Source organism: Lepisma saccharinum, chromosome 1, assembly GCF_977018435.1.
Source record: "Lepisma saccharinum chromosome 1, izLepSacc3.1, whole genome shotgun sequence".
Lineage (NCBI taxonomy): Eukaryota > Metazoa > Arthropoda > Insecta > Zygentoma > Lepismatidae > Lepisma > Lepisma saccharinum.
In genome coordinates this window covers 38,575,652-38,601,303 of record NC_139229.1, presented here as the reverse complement: position 1 = coordinate 38,601,303, position 25,652 = coordinate 38,575,652, and the positions used below count along the sequence as shown (strand labels likewise).

Genomic DNA, 25,652 nt, shown 5'->3' with positions numbered 1-25,652 from the left:
CTTAATGTTGGAAATTTACTGCTGGCAGATTCAATTTCAGAAACACGAGATTTGGAAGCACTTCAGAAAGTAACCTACTTCTTCTCTTATTGCAAATCTGTTCAGCAACACTGAACACTCAATCACTGAACACTGATGCAGCAGGTATGCCCAAGTATTTTCTCAGCACTTGCTTCAGGTTTGAATACTCATTTTTGAATTTCCAATACAACAGCAGATCCTGGTTCAGCAATGTATTGTTTTATTTCCGATTTTGAGTTAGGTTGATCCTCTGAATGAGAGTTTGCAATAATTTTATTACAAAAACTCTACAATAATGATGAATCATAACCTAATTTTCAATAAATCTTACAAAACTAGAATATAAAACTTATTAGAAGGTAAAACTCTAGTATAATCTGTACCGGTTTAAATATCGGATTTTTGCCGATGCCGATGCCGATATGTCAATTTCTGCCGATTTTCAGACATCTGTAATCTGCTTCGGCACATCCCTACTATCTAGCATATTCTTTGTAGCAGCAGCCGTACTTGTGAACAGCAGTTTCACACATATTTTTACCTACTTTCATGGCTATGTACTGTATGTTTTATTCCTTTCTGTAAATGGAGGAAGGTCAGAGGTATGTCTGAAAGCTCAAACACTGCATATCCATGTCGTAATCATGATGATGATGCATGGCATAAAATATGAAGGTTTTTCTATTGTCCCTGTTGAATTGTCCTCTTTATACATTCACATTGTATACCGGTAATTCACATTCACACACTAGGGAATCAACACCATCCTGCATATAAGTTAAACTATTCACACTGCCTTATGACACCTTGTATCATGGTCTGCCACACACACACATTCTGTTGCAGTCTTGTATGATATTGCACTAGCTACCACCAAAATATTGCTCATTTATGCTTTCAAATCACTGTCTCAGAGCATTGTTTATGGTAACACGTATTTTTTTCTTATAATAGGTAACACTGCAACTAATATCACAATAAAATTATTATGAAAGCAGAGTCCGTATGCCAAAACCACTACACTATACACTGCTGTGTACCTGAATACATAATATCCTGTTCAGGGCACAAGACACATAACATGCTCTATTTTCTACTGTGTGTATAAAATGGGAGAGAATTTGTTGTATTAGCACCAGGATGAATGATGGAATGATGTAAAATCAGCGTTTCACTGTATATAGAGGCCATGCAAGTTTGCTGTCTAAGTGAACTCTGTAGCACTATAGTATGGTAAAATTTACATTTTTGTATAAAATATATTTCTTATGATCCTAAAGCTTTATTCGACATTTGTGAAATGTCACTTTAAAAACAACATTAATTTGGTGGCACTAGCATCAATACTTTCAAGCTCCATCCACTTAGAACACTTAGCTTGTCTTGAAATAGACGATTCATGTTGTTCCTTTTATTAGAGTATGTGGGTAGTTAAATATTGATGAGAATTAAAAATCTACATTTAATGGAAAATTACAATCGCGTATCCTCGTCATCACTCGAGGTACCATCAGGCGAAAGTCCATTATGATGTACTTCCACAGGCACTATCAAGTCCTGGTAACTGACATTGTCGGACATGTTGTCGTGTTGATTCAATTGATAGGAGTTGTTGGTTGATTGGATTGAAGTCAGAGTTTTTTCAATGCCACTCGTGGGGAATTTATTGCTCTGGGAAATGTCACGTAAGTCCTCCGGAGGTTTTGGGAGCGGTACATTTTTCTTTTCCAAGAGTTGCCAGTTGGAGTTTCTAAGAGTATTTGAAGTATATGTGTCATTTTCAGGTTCCGTAGCACCTGCACAAACTTGTTTGCCACTTGTGATTTTGCGTAGAAAGCCCTGCACTTTGTATGACTCTCCACCTATTTCCTGAAGTAGGATCGTAAGGTTTTCTGCATGCGTCAGGTACATTAAACCTTGTTTGTAATCTCTGTACTTATTACTCCTCAGTGCCATTTCAATGAAGTGGGTGATGAACATTTCCAGAATTCTCTCCCTTCGATAAAAGGGAATCTTTTTGACGTTGATCTTCACGTCGATTGTTTCGACTGATTTCTTTCTTTCTTCTTCTTTTGCCTTCTGTGCTTTCTCTGCTTCTATTGTCTTCCTCACTTTCCTGTGCCATTCTCTCTTTGGATCCCGGTTCCTTCTCAGGATATCTCCCCAAAAGCCACTTTCATCACTGTCCGCATCACTCCCTATATCGGTATTATCGTCATCACCATCACTTGAATTTTCTTCTTCCTTCTTTGTTAGATTGGGATTAAAGAAATCAACATTGGATTTTTGTGTAAGCAGCTTGTAGAGTTCATTGTAGTCGAAAACTGGGTAAAAATCTTCATTGAAGTTCAAGTTCTTCAAAGCTATTAGCACATGCATTGTAAGGTTCTCACGAACTCTTAGAAGTTTCTCTTGTACCCGAGAGAGTCTATTTTGTGGTGTGCTTAGGAAAAGATTTTGCTTGCTTATGAAGTAATTTGGCAATTTGCCGCTTCTCAAGCACTTGTATGTCTTTTCAAGAAATGTCCGTAGTCTTTCACCGAGTTGTTCCTCGGGCCAGTGTCTGAAGTTCTCCTCAACTCTCCAAAAGAGTATCGTTCGCAGGTGCTGTGGTGTCAGTCCACCCATAGACGACAGAAATGCTTTGTAAATTGCCATCACGAACATGTATAAGCGTATGTGCGAGTGCAGAAGCGTACTTTCAAGATACCGCTCAGCTGTTGGGAAAGCAAGCGTCCATTCGATGTCCCTGTGCTTGTTTTTGCCATGCGGGGGAAGGAATCCAACCGGCAAAGCGAAACAACCTAGACTCTTCACAAACTGTACAGATTTTGCTGACGGCCACACATAATAGTCCTTGGTTCGCTTGTCGTAGAACTTATTCCTAGGGCGCAGTAACCACTCGATTGCATGATCTGGCCAGAATGGAATTTTGATTGCTGAAATGGCCTCGTCTGTAAGCAAACAGCCATTTTGAACATGCTCACAGTAAATGACCGGATCAATGCTAACAGCAGACCCAACACTCTCTGTGAAACCCAGTGGATGTGCAAGTTCCTGAAATTCGTCTCCAAAGTAACCCATAAAAAAATTCGAACTAAGGTATTTGTGATCTTCAAACAGCTGTGCAGGGGAGTACACACTAGAGTTATCTTCCTCGGTTACCAATGGAATCGTAATAGTTTTGTAACACTGTTTGGGTATCCGGGCCTCTTTGAACGGCGATCTGCCCAAGCAACGCTGCTGTAGCGGTTTTGGTTCTGTTAAGCTTTTTATTTTTGCATAGCCGTACTCCGATTCGCTTGTTGATCCATAAATACTCTCTGGACTCTTGAGATAGTTTGGAGATCCGGTATTGTAACCAGACGTACCACTATAAATAGATTCGCTTCTATTTGAATAGCGATTTTCCTCTGTGATGATCACCGCAACATTGCTTGGTTTCACCCTCATTCCATTTATTTGCTTTTTGTAGCCACCTTTCTGCGAGGCAAGGTTTATTATTCTAGGCTGCGTGCCCATGCTGTAAAAGTCTTCCTCCTTAAGTATTCCACTGAGCCTTCGTTCCGTAGGCGTCAGTGCAGAAGGGAGTTCTTTATCAGGACTCTGAGGCCCAAATACCTTTGACCTTTGTCTTGGATTGCCCAGAGTCTGAGGGAGGAGCTGTCCTGTTATTTTCATGCTTGAAGTACCTGGAAAGAACTCTTTCGATGAAAGATGAGGAGCTGGTGTCATTTGAGGGGGAGACTCTGATGAATCCGAATGATACTCTTTCCCGTCACTTGTCGAAGGAATATGCAACTTCAATATTTTTTTGCGTGTAGATGTCGGTGCTTTGTTTTCATAGTCGCTGAGCCTTGAGTACTCATCATCTGTAGTGTCCAGAGTTTCATAAGTACCATTTCGTTTTGTATTTGTCTTGGAATCCAGGCATTTCAGCTTAATGAATCCTGGAACGAAATAGAAAGTAGCCAAAAAAAATCATATTACAATGATTGCTCAATTGGATGTGTTGATTAGTATCTATTTCTCTACTCCTATGAATGGGAAGTCAGTAACTAGGTCACAAACTGATGTGGGATAGCAGAAAATATTAGTGAGTAGTTGGTAAAGGTGTCATTGGGTGGCAGCACAATCCACCTTGATGATACTCAGTTAGCAGTTGCTAGATACCAAATGCACACAGTTTAAAAATGGCGACAATACTAGAGGAGCAGCATGCTGTTGTGCGTTTTTTTGCTGGCAAAAGACTTCCTGCAAAGGATATTAATAAGAAAATGTTTCCTGTTTTTGGTGAGAAGTGTTTGTCGTGTAAAGTGGTGTACAACTGGGTACATAAATTCGGGCAAGGATGGTCAAACGTTGTTGACAAAGGCCGACCTGATCGTCCTGTTCAAATTGTGACAGAACCAGACTGTGGCCAAAGACTTTTATGCAACAGGTTTTGGGGAAATGATAAAGTGATGGGATAAGGTTTCAATGTTGGTGGAGATTATATTGAAACATAAAAAAATTGTTGTGAAGTCAGTATCTCACTTAGTATTTTTTAATAAACGTTTGTGACCTACATACTGACTTACTCTTGAAAATTCATAGCACTAACATGGTTAAAATTCACATCACACATAAAAATTAAAGCTCGGCCAATACCGATACTAGGTCTGGACTCCCTGTACCCTTCCCTGAAAGTGGTAGAAAGTAATAGAATAAAAATGTGTGTTTTGTCACTAATGTGAAGTTTATTTTGCCTGAACCAACATGAAGATGAGATGCGACTGGAATAAATCAGTTTTGTAGTGCCAGTGTGCACATAATAATAAAAATAAAACATATCCCAGGAAAACTAAATTTGAAATATATTTCTTCAAGGACATATTCTTGGCTACTGGCTTGATATGTACAGTGGGATCCATGAGTATTACCGTGCAAATTGTCCATCACCATGTTCGTGCACGTTATTTGGCCCAATAAGAGCTTCAAGAAATAAGAAAAAAATCAAAACAAGCTATTGACAACTTATGCACCAGCATACATAAAAGTCCATCGCTTAAAAACACATAGGATGTAAGAGAAAAATTAATGAAAATAGTCATGGACAATTTGCACGGTAATACTCATGGATCCCACTGTACCTAGTAAATAAATACAGATTGTACTATAAACATTGTGCCTTCACTTTACAGTGCTTCGGTCATATTATTATTTTCTGTACCCTAGAAACTCATTTTGTCAGTTCACAGTATCTGTGACATCATTTATAATACAGTACTCATGCCAAGGCTTAGCTAGTCAGGCCTTATCTGTTTAGATTGATGAATGTAGGTGTAAGTGATAAATGTGGCTTCATTTGATTCCTTACGTGTATTTATCTTGGTGGAAAACCCCATCAAACAGTCTGCTTGGGTTCCCAAGTATAGAATATGTTGCTAGAATTTTGACTGTGTGTGTGTATGTGTGTAATTATTCTGCATAGTAGAATTCATCTTATCTCTCTTCAATCCTGGGAAAAGGCTCTGTTTATTTTGAAACAGGATTTTCTGGTGTAGAAACTTTGTGACAAATTTTGACTGGTTCTCAAATTGAATGGCATATCATGACATAGATTTAGCAACTGTGTTTGAAGTCAGCCTTGGCCAGTGTTTGGAAAGAATATTTTTAAAAAGTAACAGAGTTACTTGTTCAAAAATTAACTGATTTAAAGATTGTAACCTTTTAAGAGAAACTGTCTCATAAAGCAACTATTGATAACATTACTTTTATTGCATGAAGTAGCTCTATTATACGTAGTTGCAGTTACTTGTGTTTAAAAGTAGCTGGTTATAGTTAAATTCCCTAAAAGAAATAATAAAAAAAATGTAAATTACAAGTAACTAGTTACTTCCAAACACTGGCCCTGGCTTCGACTGACTTTTCACTTCTGCTCTTTTCTTGTATTTTGATGTTTTGCAGGATTTAAATGATGATGAAAATGTAAATGAAATGGACATAAATAAGAATTGGGAGCACATATGTAATGCAATAAAATCAGCAGCTAAAGAAAGTATAGGATACCATAAACCAAGAAAAAGTAAGCCATGATTTGATAAGGAATGTCATAATCTAATAGAAATAAGAAATCAGGCTAGACTTAGGTGGTTAAATAACTCGGATGATACAAATCTAAACAATTATAATAGAATAAAGCGAGAAGTTAACAGCAATTTTAGAAGTAAAAAGAGAGATTACTTGAAAAGAAAAATGAATGAAATTGAAACAATCAAAACAAAAATATCAAGATTTATATAAAGGTGTAAATGAATTTAGAAAGAGGTGGCAACCTAAAGTAAACTTGATAAAAGATAAAAACGGTGATTTTTTGGCTGATCCAAGAGATATTTTAAATAGATGGAAGAACTACTTTAATCACCTCGTAAATGTTCATGTAGGAGATAGGTAAATCAGAAGTAAATGAAGTCCACACAGCAGAACCTTCAGTTCCAGAACCTAACTTGACTGAAGTTAAAGATGCTATTAAAAGGTTAAAGAATAACAAAGCACCTGGCATTGATTTAATACCAGCTGAGTTAATTAAATATGGTGGAAATTCGTTAATATGTCAAATTCGTAAACTAATTTGTTCAATATGGAATAAAAAAGAAATCCCTCAACAGTGGAAAGAATCCTTAATTGTTCCTGTGTTTAAAAAAGTTGATAAAATGAACTGCAATAACTACGGTGCAATTTCTCTACTCTGAACAACATTATTGATTCCCTGTATGCTGTAATAGTTGTACTAAATGTACTTCATATAGTAACATCTTGTATGTTAGCCGATAATACAGAAATAGAAATACCAAATTCCTTCGGATTTCTAACATCTTGTCGCAGGACAATTTTACTTTAGCAAGTGACATTTGCACTGAAGATAGAATGCACATAATTATTGCTATGGATTACTAAAATAATTATATTTACCCCAAGAAGAGGGAAGGAGGAACCGAGCTTAGGAATTGCTAGCTAATGTTCTGTAATGTCTCCTGAAACAATAATTGAATCGGTCACACGGCTGCAGCATCTTATTTGGTTTGCCCAGGTTGAATTTTCTACCTTAAGCTGTGTAACAATTTGTTTTAAATACTCAAATTGTGAGTTTTGTAAATCTCATAAATCTTATTCTCAATTCACAAACACTGTTTAAATGCATATTTATATTATTTAATTTATTACATATAACCAGTGATGTGCCGTAGAGTATAAGTTTAGGTCTACATGTGTTGTATACACGTAATCTACACGTAGTTTACATTGGGTTGTAGTTTACATAGACTACGTAGACAATCTAAAGTGCATTAAAATTAATTTCCAAGGGTTTCATGAAAGGAAAGTGACATTTTCAACTATATTGGTTCCTAACGAAATGAAAAGAATCCTATTTACAACAAAATTTCTCTTCTCTTCTATCATCAACTATGGAAGAAGATAAATAGTATGCAAAAAACAACAACAGATGGCAGTCGTGAGGCAAGAGTGGTCTTTTTCCAATAAAACACTAGAATATTTCCTATATTAGATTTCTTCCTAGGTCAGAAATTGTTCGAATTTGGAAGGGAGCGTATGAAAAGTTCTCCTCACACATCAGCAACTGATACGCAGTATAATTTTCTTTTAATTCCACGGCGCCCTTTGCTAAGTTATCTTTCGCCATGTTGTTTACATAGATTACGTAATCTACGTGTATAAAGTAGTTTACGTGTAGAATGGAGACTATCGTTGTTTGCGCGTAGACGCACATCACTGCATATAACCAATCAATGTGCTAGCTTTCCGTTATTTCGAAAATTGAACAATTAAAAAAATATGGATGGTTTAACATTGTATTCAAATAAGCATCAATTATTACGTATTCAACCAGACTATTTTGGGCGATTATGATGAACATTTTTTTGGGGGGGGGGATAATGTATCTACTGGGTTGGGGTGACGGCATCTCTGTTTAGGGAGGAGGGCAGATCAAGTATAGTGTTCAGGAAAGTAAGGAAAAAAGTTACTTTCAGTAGATACGGTGTCGTAATTAATTACTTTGTGGGGATTATGAATGGTTTGATGGGACGAATGACATGATTTGGGGGGACGCATATGATATGATTTGGGGGAGGACACATGACGTGATTTTGGAGGATGCGCCATTGGCCTTAGGGGGTGGGGGGCACCTCTGGGTCCAGGAACAATTTTTTCCGGATCAGTTTAAATAGGGTCCAAGTTTCGTATTGAATTGACCGAATTTGAATTGTGCAAGAAAAAAAAGTTCCGGTCGTGTTGTAGAACCCATTAGAATGTATGGGTTCCTGGACCTTTAACAACCCTGCAAAAACAAAGCTTAACAAAACCTTGGAAGGCCCCTTCTGATTGAGATAAAGGAAACAGGAAAAGTGAAAACAAGCCAAACAAGTTGCTGCCACGTCTGCATCAGTATTCGTGAAACTCCATTCCTTAAAAACGCACAGGATACAAGCGAGAAATTAATGAAAGTAGTTGCGGACAATTTACGAGGCAATACTTGTACATCTCCACTGTACATGAATAAATATGTAGTAGTCGTTCAGAACTGCCAAATCTTGAAAGAAAAGTTTGCCGCGAGTGTATCTATTGTACTAAAAAAAACTGATAAATAGAATCGAAGACCAGTGCTGGCATTGCAAGTTGTCTGTCACGTTTTAAATGCGGTTATCATATTAATCAGTACACTGCTTCAAGTGAGGTGACGTCATGCATTTTTGAAATTAATGGAAGTATGCCGACTGCAAGGGAAACAATTAACCGTTGTACTGAAGAAGAGAATAAAGGTCCTTGTATTGAGATCTAGATATGAGGGAAACTTCGATTGAGAAGCATTGTTTGCCCACGTGAAGTTTGCTGGGCGACCCCCGCATTTGGATCACACTAGAACTTCCGTGGTTAACGCAATCAGCTAGTTTCATTGTGAGTTAATTCATTGACAGTTACACTCCAAATAGCGTTTTACAATGTGTTTCGAAAGTCGCGCAACCCAAACTTTGATCGCTCGTAACATTGAAGCCGTAAGGGATATATTTACACCACGTTTTGTACATTATAAAACCCAGAGGCGCAACCACGAATTTTTGTCTGGGGGCAAGTACCAGGATAAACGTACCAAAATAATAATAATAATTTTAATAAAAATAATGTTACTAATAATATTATAAAGTAAAGTAAAAGTAAAGTGCTCCCCTGTGCTTAGCACCACGCCATGAAGACGTATAGGGGGTGTAGGGGTAACGCCCCACACTTTCTTGATCCGTTCGTGAGTGGGGGTGATGTGATCAGCATCACGCCCCTGACCGCCTTTACCCCCCGGGTTTCCCCGAGGAACCCATGTTATTCGACGCTGGGTGGGCGCCGGGGCCGCTTCCAACGTTAGAAAAGTTCCCGGATTTGAACCGGCCGGGGATCGAACCCGGGACCTTTAGCATGGTCGTCAGACGCGTTACCGACTGAGCCACCGCGATAACATTATTATTGTTATTGATTTGCTTTATTTTACTTCGCTTCTTGTGCCACTTTTGGCTAATTTGCGAAGATGGGGATGAGTGAAAATGAATGGATACTCACAAACATCCATGCCCAAGCCGGGATTCGAACCCAGGACCAACATTATTATTACTATTAGTAGTGTTAGTATCAAATATGTTATCCTCGTAAATTACGCAAAAATGGGGTAGAAGTTTGTGCTAAAGCATTTGTGCTTGAACAAACTATTTGAATTATTTTTTTAACACGTTCAATTTCACATTATTAACGGAAAACAAGCACACAAACTATTTTTGAAAGATAGAAAATGCTTGATAAATGCATTCCAAATATAATTCTTTTTTACATTAACATAACTTTCATATGTTTCACATATATGTAACGTGGACACTGAATATGTACACAATTTAAAGTTTTTTTAACAAATATTATATACAGCATATATTATTTAAATACATTACACAACCAATTCATCCATCTCACAATAAACCAACAGCAAAAATTACATAAATTGTCTCTCAAATGTGCACACTCCCTTTCCTCAAAACAATTGTTCATGCATTTAAAACAAAAATGAATTAAGACAAGTCTTATTTCTCTGTCTGGTGATTTACAATGCATTAGACCGAAGAAACATTAATAACGAGCGAAGCGAGCAAGAAAGTTTTTGGATCCAACTTATTGGAGGCTGAAATCAATATTAATTTAATAGGGCGCAAATAATTTCACGGAACGCCATGTCATTATATCATTTACAACTTTTGTCTCTCCCCGATGGTGTAGTGGTAACATCGTCGCCTTGTGATCAAGGGGTCCCGGGTTCGATACCCGGTGGAGGCACATAGTGGTTCGGAACCCACTTTAAGCTATAGGCCCAGTCTCAATTAGCCTTTCTGTGCATACTTTAAAAAACACAAATCAATCAATCAATTTTACAACTTTTTATCATTTAGATTGTTCGGCGCTCAGGGCCGTCTCTCACCGTTCCCTAGCTAGGGTCCTTGACAAGACCAAGAAAAGCAGGTATTGCGAGTCCAGTCCCGATTAGCCTATCTGTGTATAAAAGAGGACTTAAGACAGTCAAACCCAAAAGAAACGAGTAGAATTGCCAACGTACAACTTTGGAATTGTTCATCATTCGCATTGTATAACTTTTCAAGCAACCCCGTAGTAAAGTGTCCAGTGTACATGAAGTTAGTATAATTTATGCGGTGCAACGGACACACTTTGTAATTATAGAGAAACACGCCCTTATAAAATGTGACCCGAACTATTGTGAGTTTGCAACGTATCTGATACACACAACCTCTTCCACCCGAAGACATAGTTCCATTTGTAGCTAATCGCATAGCATTATACGAGGGCTAGTCAAAAAAGAGTGAGAATGCTTTTTATATATATATATCGCACAGTGAACATGCAGCGGTGAAACAAATTTGCGCGAGAAGAACGTGTCTCGTTGAATAGTCAAATAAAATTCCAAGCGCGTATGCGCATGCGTCTGGCAACACTGCGCAAACAAAACACGAATGGTCAGAAGTCGCATACGGAAAATTGAGTCCGATCGTGAGGAGCCTTGAAATTTCGCGTCCGTCTGCAGAAATCCGCCACGGAAGCATACGAAATGTTGCAGCAGGCATACGGCGAAGATGTCCTTCCACAATCAACCGCATTTCGGTGGTTCAAACAGTTTAAGGAGGGCCTTGTTTCGACCTCAAAGCAAGGCGCTCCGGCCACCGCAATGAACGGTATCATGGTTAACACAGCTGCCGTTATTGTTCGGGAAGATTGCCGAATAACAATAAATGAACTGGCGGACGTGTTACACATTTTCCATGGTAGTGCGTTCACCATTCTGCACGATCCCTTGCACATGAAACGCATATGTGCAAGATGGGTGCCGAGCGCCTGAACAGAAGCAGGAGAGTGGAGGTGTGTCGGGAGCTTTAGCGTCTGGTAGCGGAGCATGGCGAGGCCTACCTGGGAGTCCATTAGTGGTGACGTCACAGCAGACGACGTGCTGGGACTGAGTCTTCGCAACGAGAGAACTTGTTTTCTTTCTATCCATTTCAATGCTATTTTCCTTCGGAAGGGGTAGCTTTAATTATTGTGACAGCAGTTATGAAACAAAATTATGATGCGTATCGTACATCAATGAAAAATTAGATTTCGGAGAATTCGACTGTATATCACACATAACTTACAAAGGTTAAGGTAAAGAATAACCGGAGTAAGAAAATCATGCATTTTCAAAACATTCCAGTTCCGATCACAGCCGAAGCCGAGCCGAAGCTCACCCGATCTCAAGTCGGACACGCTGCCGCTATGGATGATGGGAAACCGTGGGAAACCAGCTGCCTGAGGCGATTGAACCGACGACGCCCATTGGCTGAGATTTCTTTTAAAGCATTCGCTTTGCTTGATTTCCTACTCCATTTATTCTTTACATTTTCATCTGTACGGTATATGTTATATGTAGACGTATTCTCCGAAATCTCATCTTTACATTGATGTACGATGCACACCACAATTTTGTTTCTTAACTGCTGTCACAATAATTAAAGCTACCCCTTCCGAAGGAAAATAGCATTGATTTGAATACGAAGAAAAACACGTGTTTATTTGTTTAGACTCAAGTCCCAGCGCGTCGTCTGCTGTGACATCACACTATTGGACTCTATTCCATGATAACTGGTGACGAGAGTTGGCTTCACCACTACGATCTCGAAAGCAAACAGGCGAGCAGTGTCTGAAAATCACCCAGTTCTCAGACACCAAAGAAAGCCAAAGCTGTTCCGTCGGCGAATAAGGTAATGATGATTTCCTTCTTCGACTACCGTGGAATGGTCTACCAACATGAAGTGCCCCCGCATACCACCTTTACTGGTCAGTATTACGTGACAGTTTTGAAGACCCTGGCTGAACACATCCGTCGAAAACGCCCTGATCTGCATCCATCTGGTTGGCGCCTACACCAGGATAATGCACGCCCTCACGTTTCCAACGTTGTTGCCCAATATCTGGCTTGTTGAATGTGTCCCGCACCCTCCATACATCCCGGATCTTGCTCCGTGTAACTTTTTTTCCCCCCTCGTCTGAAATCTGAGCTGCGGGGCAAGCATTTCGCCTCATCAAAGGCCGTTCTGAAGAAGGTGGAGGCAGTTCTGAAGACGATATCAAAAGACGGATTCCAGCACGTCTTTCAGGACTGGCAGACACGTTGGGTTGGGTCAAGTGTATACAACTCGATGGGGACTACTTTGAAAAATACCATATCAACCTGAACCCTGGTTAATCTATTTCGTAAGAAAAAAAAATCATTCTCATTCTTTTTTGACTAGCCCTCGTATTTAACCTTTTTATACTGATGTTCAAGTGAAGTGTCATACTCGTTCATGCTAATTAAATAGACGCAGATATTTTATTGTAAATAGTCTCCAAGTAAAAACCACGGGATCGCTAGCCAATGTTCAATAATGCTGGCGAACACACCGAAGTCAAGAGTGAGCCTGTAGTATTTTGTCTGAGTTATCAAGCGATGACCTTCAGCTCTTCGTTTGAAAAGGAATCATCATGTGAAAAAAATCTTAGAAAGTCCAAGCCAAGTAGGCCTTTTATATACATGGGTTTGTTATTGCAACAATAGCAACTATGTATACAGTCGTACACCATCTGTTATCGAACAAGATTTGTTGTGCTTTCAGTGAAAATAACCATAACTGTTATCTGGATTTCAGTGTGCTGTGCTCGCGGTTTGCTACATTTATTTTCACACGTCACTGCCAGGATAGGCTATCATTTCAACACTCGGACAGATGGGGGGGATGTTTTGGTTAATCCCATGGGCTCGGCCAGAAATCTTTGTAGGAGGCATTGATAAAACTTGAATAGTACGAATAGATAGTAATAACAGTAATTATTATTATGGTTAATATTATCATACAATAATTACTACACTAACACCCCGTTAATTCGGACCCCGATAAGCCGGATTTCGCATAATCCGGACAGGCAAAAAAAAAGAGAAAAAAAAACAAAACAGAATGCAAGGTTTTAATGTGGCTAGAAGTCAACAAGAGAAGTTCCCAAAGAAAAGGCAGTCAACCACTGATGATATTCCGTTTCCCGCAGAGTTTCTATTGTACGGTATAGTGTATTTAGGCCTATGCATTTTAAATACACCATAATAAACGTGTTTTGTTGCTACAAATTGAGTTTTAATGCACTTTCTACTGTTCTTTTAGGTTATTTCAGTTAATCTGGACTTTCGTTAAACCAGTCAACTTATCCTCCCCATTAGTCCGGATTAACGAGGTTTTACTGTATTATAAATTAATAAAAATAAACAAATTTTATTCTAAATGTATTATTAAATCCTTGGGGAATTTTGCTACTCGATACACCAGATGAGTGAATATCTAGCTCAACTGTTTTGCTTTATTTTTTATATTTATATTTATTATTAATTTACATTTCATACAGTTGGTGTACTGAAATTCATAATCACTCTATTTTGTAATGTTTTACACACCTCGTTCAAGAAGGAACTTTGAAAAGTTAGGAAATAAATTTGATCCTAAAGTTTGTTGTGTGACGAACCACACAAGACTCTTATTTTTGAAATCTTTGGATCAAATGGTAGAATATGAGAACAAAGCATGGTTCCTTTGGTTTACTTATTTTTTTCGATCTGGCCCAGTTTTTACTTGCTCAAATAGTAACTAACCGAACTTTATTTCTATTATTAACAATAAAAATAAATATAAATTGACGTGAACGATCCCAATTTTCAAGGGGGTCGACGAACTGATTCGTCCCTCCTTACTTGGAGAATCGACTCTATATTGTACAGTGGGATACGCAAGTATAGCTCAGCAAATTGTCCATGACCATTTCCATCAAATTTTCTCTTGCATCCTACGTATTTTTAAGGACTGGGTTGCCGCGTATGATGGCGCAGAGGTAGTCAACGGCTTTTTTGGAGGTTTTTTTTTCAATTCTTTAAACTCATTGCGTAAAACGAAGAGAATAAACACGGTGATGGACAATTTGCTTGATAATATTTATGCATTCCACTCTGGTTTCAAATTGACCAGTCTGCTTGTAGATATCTGTGTGTAAAGCTCTCGCCACGACAACAGTCCAGTCAAGGTCACGCCACCCACCTGCAGTGTTGCCAATGAGCAACAATTTCAACCGACGAAATCAACCGCATACGTACAACGCGCGAATTGTCGACCAAGCAGCTTTGAAGAAGTGTGGCAACCCTGGAGGGCCAGGGGTGTGGAGGAGGCAAGGGTAAGCTCCCACCTTGACTGGACTGTTTTCGTGGCGAGAGCTATAGAAACGTAGCTTACCAGATTTCTTTGTGTATTCGACGGCAAGTTGGTCCTTGGGTCCGTCCACCTCGCTGTACTCCGTGTTGGACGCGCTTTGGTGCACCTCCACGTTGTGTGGAACGATGATCATCCGTTGCGAGTGCAAGTACTCTGCCTGGCCTTTCCTCTCGCCGTGCCTCGTCTTGTATATCACGTTTTTCCCGGCCGCTTCGTGCAATTTGTCCACGAGGATGCATTCCTTCTTGTAATCGGCCAGTTTCTTGTTCAGTTCTTCTTCCCTCTGAACTCTCGTCTTTCGCGCGTGTTCCAGTTCGCTGAAAGCAGAAATATACGCAAGTAAGCATTTTTGAGTCGCAACAACCTTTACAACAGTGTGATTAAAATACAATTGTATGGACCTGTAACTTTGCATAAGTTCATACTGAAGTGATCCCCTTACTATGCCATATTTCAAAAGAGTAAGAACATGTAAGGTTGAAGACATTGTTGATTTGTCATGGAGGAATGGCTCTGTTAAAAGATTTCGAAATCCCTTCTTTACACGTGGCAGGAAGAGTGGGATTAGGTAACAAGCGCGTGACGTTCCTCGTCTCGTCCCTCCAGCCGAGAACGTAACGCGGCTTCGAATCGGACACAGTCCTCTCACACATCGTAATTTCCTGCAAAGGCTGGACTCAATTTATGTGTCGTGTATGTAATGGTGTTTTATATGTTCGGCATATTCTTCTCGAATGTGTCGATTTTACTTCAGACTTTTAACCTCCCAACGATGTTGAGAGGAGATGATGGATGTTTTAACAAGTGTTTTTAGCCTTTTTGAGAAGAGCATGCATTTTACGCTGTTTCTGAGTAAGTCTTTAGACTATCATTGCCTTTTAAGGTGTTGTGTCGTTCCTGTGCAGATCCCTGTACAACTTGCACTTTAATCTTTTTCAAGAGGCTATTACACCCCTTTTTTAACTTTAAGGGAAGGGTTTTAGATGAGATTTTTCCTCATATACTTAGAAGGGTGAAGAATTGTCATGTGTGCCGAAGCATCCAAACATTTTAACTGTAGACCTTTTGCTCATTTTGGCATTTTTAAACATAATTTAATGGTACTCAGTATATTTATTAAGATCCTTTCTCAGTTTGGAAAACTATTCCAGTTTTATACCCTCTTTTAACGTTTTTAGAATCCTCAGTCAAGTTTACGATCCCTACATCAGTCTGATTGGTGGGGCGTTTTTGGCGTGTATCTGCAATAGAGCAAAATGGTATGTGAAAATATGGTAAACAAATAAACATTAGAATCCTATATTTATTATTTTCTTGGATGTTCCTACGTTTATAATCTTTATGATTAACTAGCTAATTACCCGGCGTTTCCCGGGTATTTATTTATCCCAATCTTCTATCATAGAATAGTTATTCTATGCTTCTATTAGCCAGGAAGATAATGAATTGTAACTATAGTGTAAAATGTAACTAATTTTATTTCATCGTGAATGTCACCAATTAGCTTAGAGACTCCGAAAACTATGGATTCGACACTACTCTAGGTCATTTGTGGCATTTTATTTTTCACCCCTCTCCCCCCCCCCCCCCCAATGCCGATAGGTGACGAACTTGAAGTTGAACCGCATTGGGAGTTACACGAAAACTATGGATTCCACACTAATAGTCAACCCGAGAAACACTATCGTTGTGCGGGATTGCATAGAGTCACGGATGTCTGTTTGTGCGGAATTTAATATCGGTCGTTTTGGATTATTTTTATATGTCACCCCTTCCCACCCCACCTCTAGGGGTGCCAGGGATGTCTTACCCCAAATCGAGAGTTATGCCGGAACAAACATCACATCTCTCTCTCTCTCTCTCTCTCTCTCTCTCTCTCTCTCTCTCTCTCTCTCTCTCTCTCTCTCTCACACACACACACACACACACACATACATATACATATCCATTTTTATATATATAGAAGATAACAAGAATATAAACGTGGAACACATGTATGCTAGGAAGTATATAAAACAAACTTTTTCATATATATTTTTCAGAATTGTTGAAAAAAAAGTAAAGTTCAAAAAAATATGTTTGTAAACAGTCACGCACAATTTTGGAGTTTTTGTTGTAAATCGTCAGAGTTTCTAGTGAGAAGGATGTGCCTGCATAGCCTGACACAGTTTCTTAGTGTCTCGCTGTGCACTTGAAACTTTCAAGCGGAGATTCGGCTCCAAATTTAGTCTATTATAGATTTCGAACGAGTATTTTATTTCAAAACATATGAAACAAAGATAAGAGTATCAGTGACAAAATCAGCCTTATTTTCCTTGAGTCTGAAACATTGAAGTCTGCTATACTCATCTGCAGCAAAAATGTTGTCGTGTGGGTATTCTCCACGTTTCTCTTCCGAACTGATCGCGTAGTCTCTTCAAGTCGTTTAAGTACCCCTGGAAGTACGCGTACCACAGTTTGAGAACTACTGGCGTACGCAGGGCTACTGAGCTCCTCACGAAATTTTGAGAAAATAAAAAAAAAATCAAATGAAAGCTGTAAAGAAGTATTGGGAAGGAAACCGTGGTATACGCAGACTCCCTTTAAATTGATCCCGGTTACCATTTTTGTCTTTGTTGTACAACTTTGAAACTAAATTCTAAATATGTTAATTACGGAATATTTTGTTGTGTACCCCCTAAAACGCAGCTACTGGTATGTAATATCCACTTTTACAATTGCAGCTCCCTCTGAAAAGAAATCTTGCGTACGCTAGTGCTAGGCATATATCGGAAGTGCGAGACCTTGTACTGTGGCACGCGTCGCATACCCCTAACGGTCTTCGAGATTTTTTTTCTTACTTTTTCCCAAATATAATAAAGTACTGAATTTGATTTCGTAGAACAGATCGTAAGTTATTGACAGCAGAGTCCTTAAACGTTCACATACATTTATACCTTCCGAGAATTTGTATGAAATAATATCAACATTGTATTCGTTCTGATCAGTCATTGTCTCCTTTTCCAAGGAACTAGCGCTTACGTTATCTGTTCCCTTTTGATTGACATTTGAATGCATTTTCATTCGTCAGCTGATTAGAAAAAACCTCTTCAGTGTATGCACTACAAGGGCATACACAATATGGAGGTAATGGTGTTAGGAACTATTTTTTTACGTTGTCTCTTAACGTTACGAAACGAAAATGTGATGCACGCGATTGATTTTGTGATCCACCCATTCTTCAACTCCTGGTGCCATCAAGGATTATATATATGAGGATAACCCAGCCCCATAAGCCATGGCGAACTAGGAGATCACTTAGAGGATACGGAAGTTGCTATGGGACATTTCCATTGGAGACGGAAGTTGCTAGCGTCATCTAACCGCTTGGACGAAAACTACAGCCCTAAACTGATGGTGCCATTAGTCCATGGTCAGAGGCTAACTCGTAAAACGATCGTATAAATTCAAGGGATGTACAGTGGGATCCATGAGTATTACCGTGCAAATTGTCCATCACTATGTTCGTGCACTTTATTTGACCCAATAAGAACTTCAAGAATTAGAAGAAAACTCAAAACAAGCTGTTGACAACTTCTGCACCAGCATACAAAAAATGCATCGCTTAAAAACACATAGGATGTAAGAAAAAAATTAATAAAACTAGTCATGCAGGGTAATACTCATGGATCCACTGTACTGTGTTACATCGTACATATTCAAGCACTTGAAACTTTTAATGAAGCTGTTGTAAAGATTTTAGACTTTCATGGAAGATTGTGACGCATTTCACTATTCTCAAAGTTGGTTATTGACTAACCTATGGTAACGCATCGTGGATCAAGTTTCTGTTATAAGTACATTTCGATTTAGTGTGACTATATTTTACTTTCTGAATAAATATTTAGGTTCATTGTGGAGAATTTTAAAGCTTCTGTGATTCTCTTATGCTATTCCTGGAATGTTTAGGAATTCAATGGTGATTTGTTGGTAAAATTTCAGTAACCACCAAACGTCTCTAGTTCCCTTATTTTCTTATTTTTCACATTGATACTTACGTATTCTTCATTTCTAAGGATTCTTTAAGGTGGCATTTCGGTTTTTCCACGCAAATAATCTCAATTTTAGATATATCGACATTAATTTCACTCCGATGCACGAAAGCTGTTCCCTTGCTGTCCGTCTACTACGTGAACCAAGTATTTGCTAGTGTTTCATGACGTCCCAACCGATCAGTGTTTCCAAATACGCGGTTTTGTAACTGTGTGACAGTTGTAGAACGTAAATAAACGTGCGGTACTGTTCATCATTTGTCATTACGAACTTGCGAGACAACATGACGTGCACAGGATGCGTGGTGAAATTGCACGGCGCTGAAGATCCTTACAATTTGTAATTCACCATGGAATTTTGAAGTAATTGGAATAGTTCGTGGGGCTATCCGTGAGTGGTTCGTGGGGCTATTTATGAATGGTTCGTGGGGCTATTTATGAATGGTTCGTGGGGCTATCCGTGAATGGTTCGTGGGGCTATCCGTGAATGGTTCGTGGGGCTATCCGTGAATGGTTCGTGGGGTTTTCGAACCCGAAAAAATATTTTTCTAATTTTAAAAACAAATTTAACTATTGTAACCTACGTGACCCTACCTAACCTAACCTTGCCGTGCATGGTTCGTGGGGCTATTTATGAATGGTTCGTGGGGCTATCTGTGAATGGTTCGTGGGGCTATCTGTGAATGGTTCGTGGGGTTATTTATGAATGGTTCATGGGGCTATCCGTGCATGGTTCGTGGTGTTTTCGAACCCGAAAAAAAATATTTTTCTAATTTTAAAAACAAATTTATCTATGTTTGCCTAACCTAACAGAACCTAACCTAACCTTGCCGTGCATGGTTCGTGGGGTTTTCGAACCCGAAAGAAAAATATTTTTTTAATTTTAAAAACAAATTTATCTATGTTTGCCTAACCTAACACAACCTAACGTAACCTTGCCGTGCATGGTTCGTGGGGCTATTTATCAATCGTTCGTGGGGTTATCCGTGCATGGTTCGTGCGTTTTACGAATCTGGAAAGAAATACAAAATCAGTAACACCGAAGTAGGTATTTTTCTATGAAGAAGGTTGCAACACTGCATAACCACTGATCATGGACAACGCTAGTACAGCGCTGTAACGCTAGTCAAGATTTCTCCACCATATCGCATGTAACGCAAGCGAAAGCGAACAATATAAAAATACTCGATATTTCTAAAATTGACATTATTTGCGTCGAAAACACGAAACGCCACCTTGAAGAATCCTTAGAAATGCAGAATACGTAAGTATTCATGTGAAAAATACGAAAATAAGGGAATTAGAGACGTTTGGTGGTTACTGAAATTTTAATGATTTGTTTTGTGATTACGCCTGGTGCTGTGAAAGATGTGTTTTATGTCTTATGTCAAGCATAGTATAGAATAGGCTAGGAATTGGGTATTCGTGTTTAACGTAGATATCTCATTACAAAACTTTTACATATATTGATTAAATACCATCCTCTAAGAAGTCTCAAAGCACACATGTTGAGTTTGATCGTTCTAAGCAAAAGTAGAAACTCTACATATTTTAAATGTGTGTGTGATTTAATTCGTGTAGAATTAAATTTAAGTTTAGTTGGAAAATAAACCTTTCTTGTATCCTACAAATGAGTTTTGGCTGCATACGTGAATAGTTATTATTTTAAAGGAAAACCTAAACATATTTACAATATTTAGGAATAGTAAATGATTTTTAATTAATGCCAGTAAGAAGAAGACAATGTGCAAGGTCAACGTTGACCAAAATCAAATAAAAAAAACCGTATATAGTCAACGTTACAAATTCTTACAGTTTGACATTGTGGCTAATTCTTATCGCCGGATCGCTGACCGAATCTACTTTCGACCGAAGTAGCCCTTAGCTGGGCTCTTCTTGGCGAGTATTTATTCATGAATTTCATCTAATCATAACTCATCCTCATCGTGCGATAGGCTGAAAATTGGAGAAAAGCGACGGGAAGTAACAAATATGCGAAATATGTTCTTTCTCAAGTTTATTTCGTCAGAGGTGTCTTGATATCTCAAGCGGATATAGTTTTTATAACCATTTACTTCCTTAGCTCTGACGAAAGGAAGAGGTATTCTGTATCAGTTAATACGCTGGGTTCTTAAAAGTAATCTTTCCGTTGATCAGCTATGATAACTTTTATAACTGGGAGTTAATCACGAAACGCCCGCGCATACTTTATACAATAAAGTAATGATGCATTTGTAATAAATTTCATTACGCAGTTGTCATTTTTTTAAGTTGCTATGCATTCTTTCTGTGAGTTTCCCTTTGTAGAAGCAAATTTGCGTGCTCTTTCAAAGCTGCATAATTTCCCTATTGTCTCCCCGATGGCGTAGTGGTAACGTTGTCACCTTGCAATCAAGGTGTCCTGGGTTCGATACCCTGTGGAGAGACAGTGGTTCGGATCCCACTTTATACTGTAGGTCCAGTCCCAATTAGCTTTCTGTGCATAAAGTGGACTTTAAACTCAAATAAAAACAAACCAATAATTTCTTTCCTATTAGGTTGGCTTGAAACCTAACGAAGGTATCGAACAGAATAGGGAATAAGACATTATTTTAATGGTACATACAAGGAGTTAGAAAAGCCCATGACATTGCAACGTGGGTTATTCCTAAGTCTTGAGACGTTAGAAAGTGGTCCACAGCATCTGTTGCAGAATGGCAACCTGCGAACTCCATTTTTCAACTCTGAAATAGGACACTCGTCAAAAGGGACTAGATCAGGAGAGTAGGGGGATGTTGGACCAGTTGGTACCCACAGTTTTGAATAGTAACCATTGGTCGGAGCTTTATCCTTGCGAAGAGCACCTCTAAGGGCCACTTTTCAAATCTCGTCTCCTCTTCTTGTGTCTCTCTTTCGGAAGATAGCAAATCTCTGTGGCGGAGTGGTAACACAGCGCGCTACGACGCCAGGGGTCTCGAGTTCGAATCCCGAGCTGGGTATGGGTGTTCTCTGTGAGTGGCCCTTCATCATTAGTCATCCTCATTGTCGCGATTAGCCAAAAGTGGCAGAAAAGCGACGCTAAATAATAAATGAAATAATTCAGAACAGAAATTTAGCGTAGGAGAGTGCAGAGACACAATGGCCAAAATGCAGACAGTCCACCAACAGCACACTATTAGCATTCCCAAAAATGGAGTCTATTGCCTTTTCTGTCAATCTGACCTGCTTGACAGTCTGAACGGCGAGTAATAGGGTCCTTCCGCTACTTTGATTGACCTTTTCTGTGTGGTTGAAAGGTCTCGTCCACTGTCACGAATCGTTTGAGAAATTTCTCTGGACCTGTTTGTAAAAAATGGGGCAAGATTCTCCCTTGGCGTTTTTTATCGGGTCTCGGAAGTTTTGTAATTCATCTCGTTGAAACCCTGACCAATTTGGTTCCTTGTGAATAACCAAATTAACATTTCTTGAAGTTACTAATTTGCACAAGTAATTTCTCTCGCTTCAACTGGCTACTAGCATAGGATGATTGTGAAGGCTGTCTGCGCCCGCAAAAAGTATTCTAAAGGGAAATGCGGCTCGAAATTAAAAATTGTCATTCTTAAATTTGATATAGTGACATAATGCTTACAGTTCGACGAAGTGAAACCCTTCTGCCACTGTCGTCGAATTTTCAAGCGAGCGGAGGAAGGCTGGCAGATGCAATCGACTACTTGCCTTGTAATTCTGCTCTTACGTTGCCGAAATGTGCGACGTTGAACACATTGTGACTTTTATTCAGTGCCAAGTGTTGTACACAGTAAAAGCAGAGAGATAATATTTGACGTTGAAGTTTTTGACATCGAAGCGAGGGACACAAGCGAAGAGAGAACGACAGGAGGAAACAAATGACTGTCAGCTTTAGTTGGCGAGTTTGCCTGGGTTCTCTTCTTGGCAAGCTGTACATGCCATCAGAAGAAATTGACGTTTTCATACACGTTGTTTGTACAGCAGGGTTACCAACTTTATAAAAAGTGTCAAATTTATGCTTACAAGGTCAATAAAAAGAAAGTCATAACTTTCCTTCTAATTATGGTATAACTTTCATCTTGGGCTTGTTTTGAAGCTAAAGGATCATTTCATTTCAAGGTCTCATGATGCGACCTTTGAACTTGAATGCCTAAAAATAATGTATCTTCAATTTTGGTTTAAATTAAGGTATGTTATACAGTTAAATTTAATATCTGGTGTATGTTTCATTTTGGGGTGGCTTTAGGAACAGAAATAAAAAAAAAATCTGACAGTTAGTATATGCTACATTGAGGGAAGCACCTTAAAGTAATGTCGTGTGGGAAACTAATTGCAACAGAAATGAAACTAACTACCACTGTCTGACCTGTAGGTTCTCCGCCATCTTCAAAAAATGGCGCCAAAAATTCAACTTGAAAATTAAAAAAATAATATCTCGAAAACGGTGAATTGTACACTAAAAGTGAAGATAACCAAAATGAAAGAGCATAAAATTTGATAAATTATGTTTTCATTTTGATAAAGCTACCTTAAATCGTAATTGAATTAGAAAGATCCAATTATTTACTTTAATCTTTAGAATTTGCATAAAAGTTGATTTCTGACACAAATAACAGCAAATATGTAAATTTACGTCTTAAAGACACGGCCAAAATCATAGCTCATAATTTCCTCTAGAAAATGTTTTTTTTTTCGTGGCGGTAGAATCAGGGGTTGAGGAGAGATGTAGTTTAAAGCAGAGTTTTTTTGTTGACCTTGTAAGCATAAATCTAACATTTTTAATACAGTTGGCAACCCTGCTGTACATACACAATGTATCATTGAGGGCTAAAATTTTACACATGTAAGTTACTTCATGTTCTCTACCATCCTGCCAAAGTTTATGAAAATCTGAGGTGGTCTGGTTGAAAAGTTCATTTTTTTGTGATGATTTGGCATGAAATGTCCTGATAGGGAATGAGAGAAGGAGAAATATAGAGCGAGACAGAAGAAAAAAGAAAGGTTTTGGGGTTAAAGAAAATGAGACAGGAAAGATGCAAAGGCTGAGAGAATATAAAAGACCGGAGAGAAGGTACAGCAAAAGAAACTCATCGATAGCTTAGGGGTAACGTCGGCCCCTAGTAATCAAGGGATCTCAGGCGCGATATCAGGTGGATGCACATAGTGGTTCGGATCCCACTTTAAATTGTAGGTACCGTCCCGATTTGATATCTGTGCATAAAGTGAACTCGATACAACGAAAGAAAAATAAACTGGTTACAAATACAAGTGAAGAATGAGAAGAAGAACCCGAGGAGAACCTGTTGTGCCAGCGCCATTTGATTTCGGCTAACTTTGTGATCGACCGGGCACTACTCTGTAGGCAAGCATTCAAAGCAACTTCGCTACATATTTATGAAGCTTGGAAAACTCACCGTTGATAATTCTTGAAGAACTGCACAGTAAGCAGGAGATTGTTGAGGAGAAAGGCGTTAATGTCCTCTTCGAAGGTCCTCCTCATGTGATCCATGTTGTATTGCTGCATATCGACAGGCGCACTTTCCTCCATTAGAACTTCCGGAATCGAGCCGTTCGGAGCGCGGTCCTTTTGAGGACCTTCTTGCCCCGGTAGCGGCTTCCTCACGCCCCTCCTCACGCAGTTACCCATTTCTTCTGGACGGAGGAAAGACCGCATTAAGCACACCATTTACGCTTTTAGCAGGTCAGCCCAGACACTGAGAACATCGCCGGCACACTTTCTCGTTACAGTGAAGCACTATGTTGGGCGATGAAGTGGTATCTTATCGAGATGAGCGAGAGATAAGAGGAGGAAAATATGTTCCTGATAAGAAAGGATTTTTCTCTTTATAATCATACTATTTTATTTGGCATGTATCCAAAGAATGCCGAACGTTATTTCACAGGCGTTCAATTAAGCTCGAATGGTCAGTAATGATTAGCTTTTGTGGAGTAGAACCGCCGACGACAACGTGGCATTGTTGGCCTTTCTTCTAGGATGGTATCAAGACTGCTTGACAGTATATCTATCTCGTCCTGAGATGTAAATGTGCCTCTCGGTCTAGACTGAAGTGGTAAATGTCAATCTCGGTCTCGTCTTAAGTGTGAATGTCACTCTCGGTCTCGTCTTAAGTGTGAATGTCACTCTCGGTCTCATCTCCAGTGGTGAATGTCACACTGTCTCGTCTAGTGGTGAATGTCACTCTTGGTCTCGTCTAGTGGTGAATGTCACTCTTGGTCTCGTCTAGAGTGAATGTCACTCTCGGTCTCGTCTCGAGTGGTGAATGCCACTCTCGGTCTCGTCTCGAGTGGTGAATGCCACTCTCGGTCTCGTCTCGAGTGGTGAATGCCACTCTCGGTCTCGTCTCGAGTGGTGAATGCCACTCTCGGTCTCGTCTCGAGTGGTGAATGCCACTCTCGGTCTCGTCTCGAGTGGTGAATGCCACTCTCGGTCTCGTCTCGAGTGGTGAATGCCACTTTCGGTCTCTTCTCGAGTAGTGAATGCCACTCTCGGTCTCGTCTCGAGTGGTGGATGTCACTCTCGGTCTCGTCTCGAGTGGTGGATGTCACTCTCGGTCTCGTCTCTAGTGGTAAATGTCTGAATGCCACTCTCAAGTCTCGTCTCGAGTGGTGAATGCCATTCTCGGTCTCGTCTCGAGTGGTGAATGCCACTTGCGGTCTCGTCTCGAGTGGTGAATGCCACTCTCGGTCTCGTCTCGAGTGGTGAATGCCACTCTCGGTCTCGTCTCGAGTG

The 25,652-nt window shown here is 39.3% G+C and overlaps 2 protein-coding genes across 2 annotated transcripts in view; one reads left to right on the top strand and one right to left on the bottom strand.

Moving 5' to 3' along the window:
- Positions 1 to 25,652, top strand: part of r (carbamoyl-phosphate synthetase 2, aspartate transcarbamylase, and dihydroorotase rudimentary) — a 228,192-nt gene that overhangs the window by 120,457 nt on the left and 82,083 nt on the right. The window lies entirely within an intron of this gene.
- Positions 1,153 to 24,614, bottom strand: LOC145994723 (uncharacterized). The gene is made up of 3 exons (XM_083130929.1): positions 24,316 to 24,614; positions 14,907 to 15,202; positions 1,153 to 3,971 (listed from the first exon to the last, which is right to left on the bottom strand). The coding sequence occupies exons 1-3, from the start codon at positions 24,585 to 24,587 to the stop codon at positions 1,495 to 1,497; spliced, it is 3,045 nt and encodes a 1,014-aa protein (XP_082987055.1). The 5' UTR covers positions 24,588 to 24,614; the 3' UTR covers positions 1,153 to 1,494.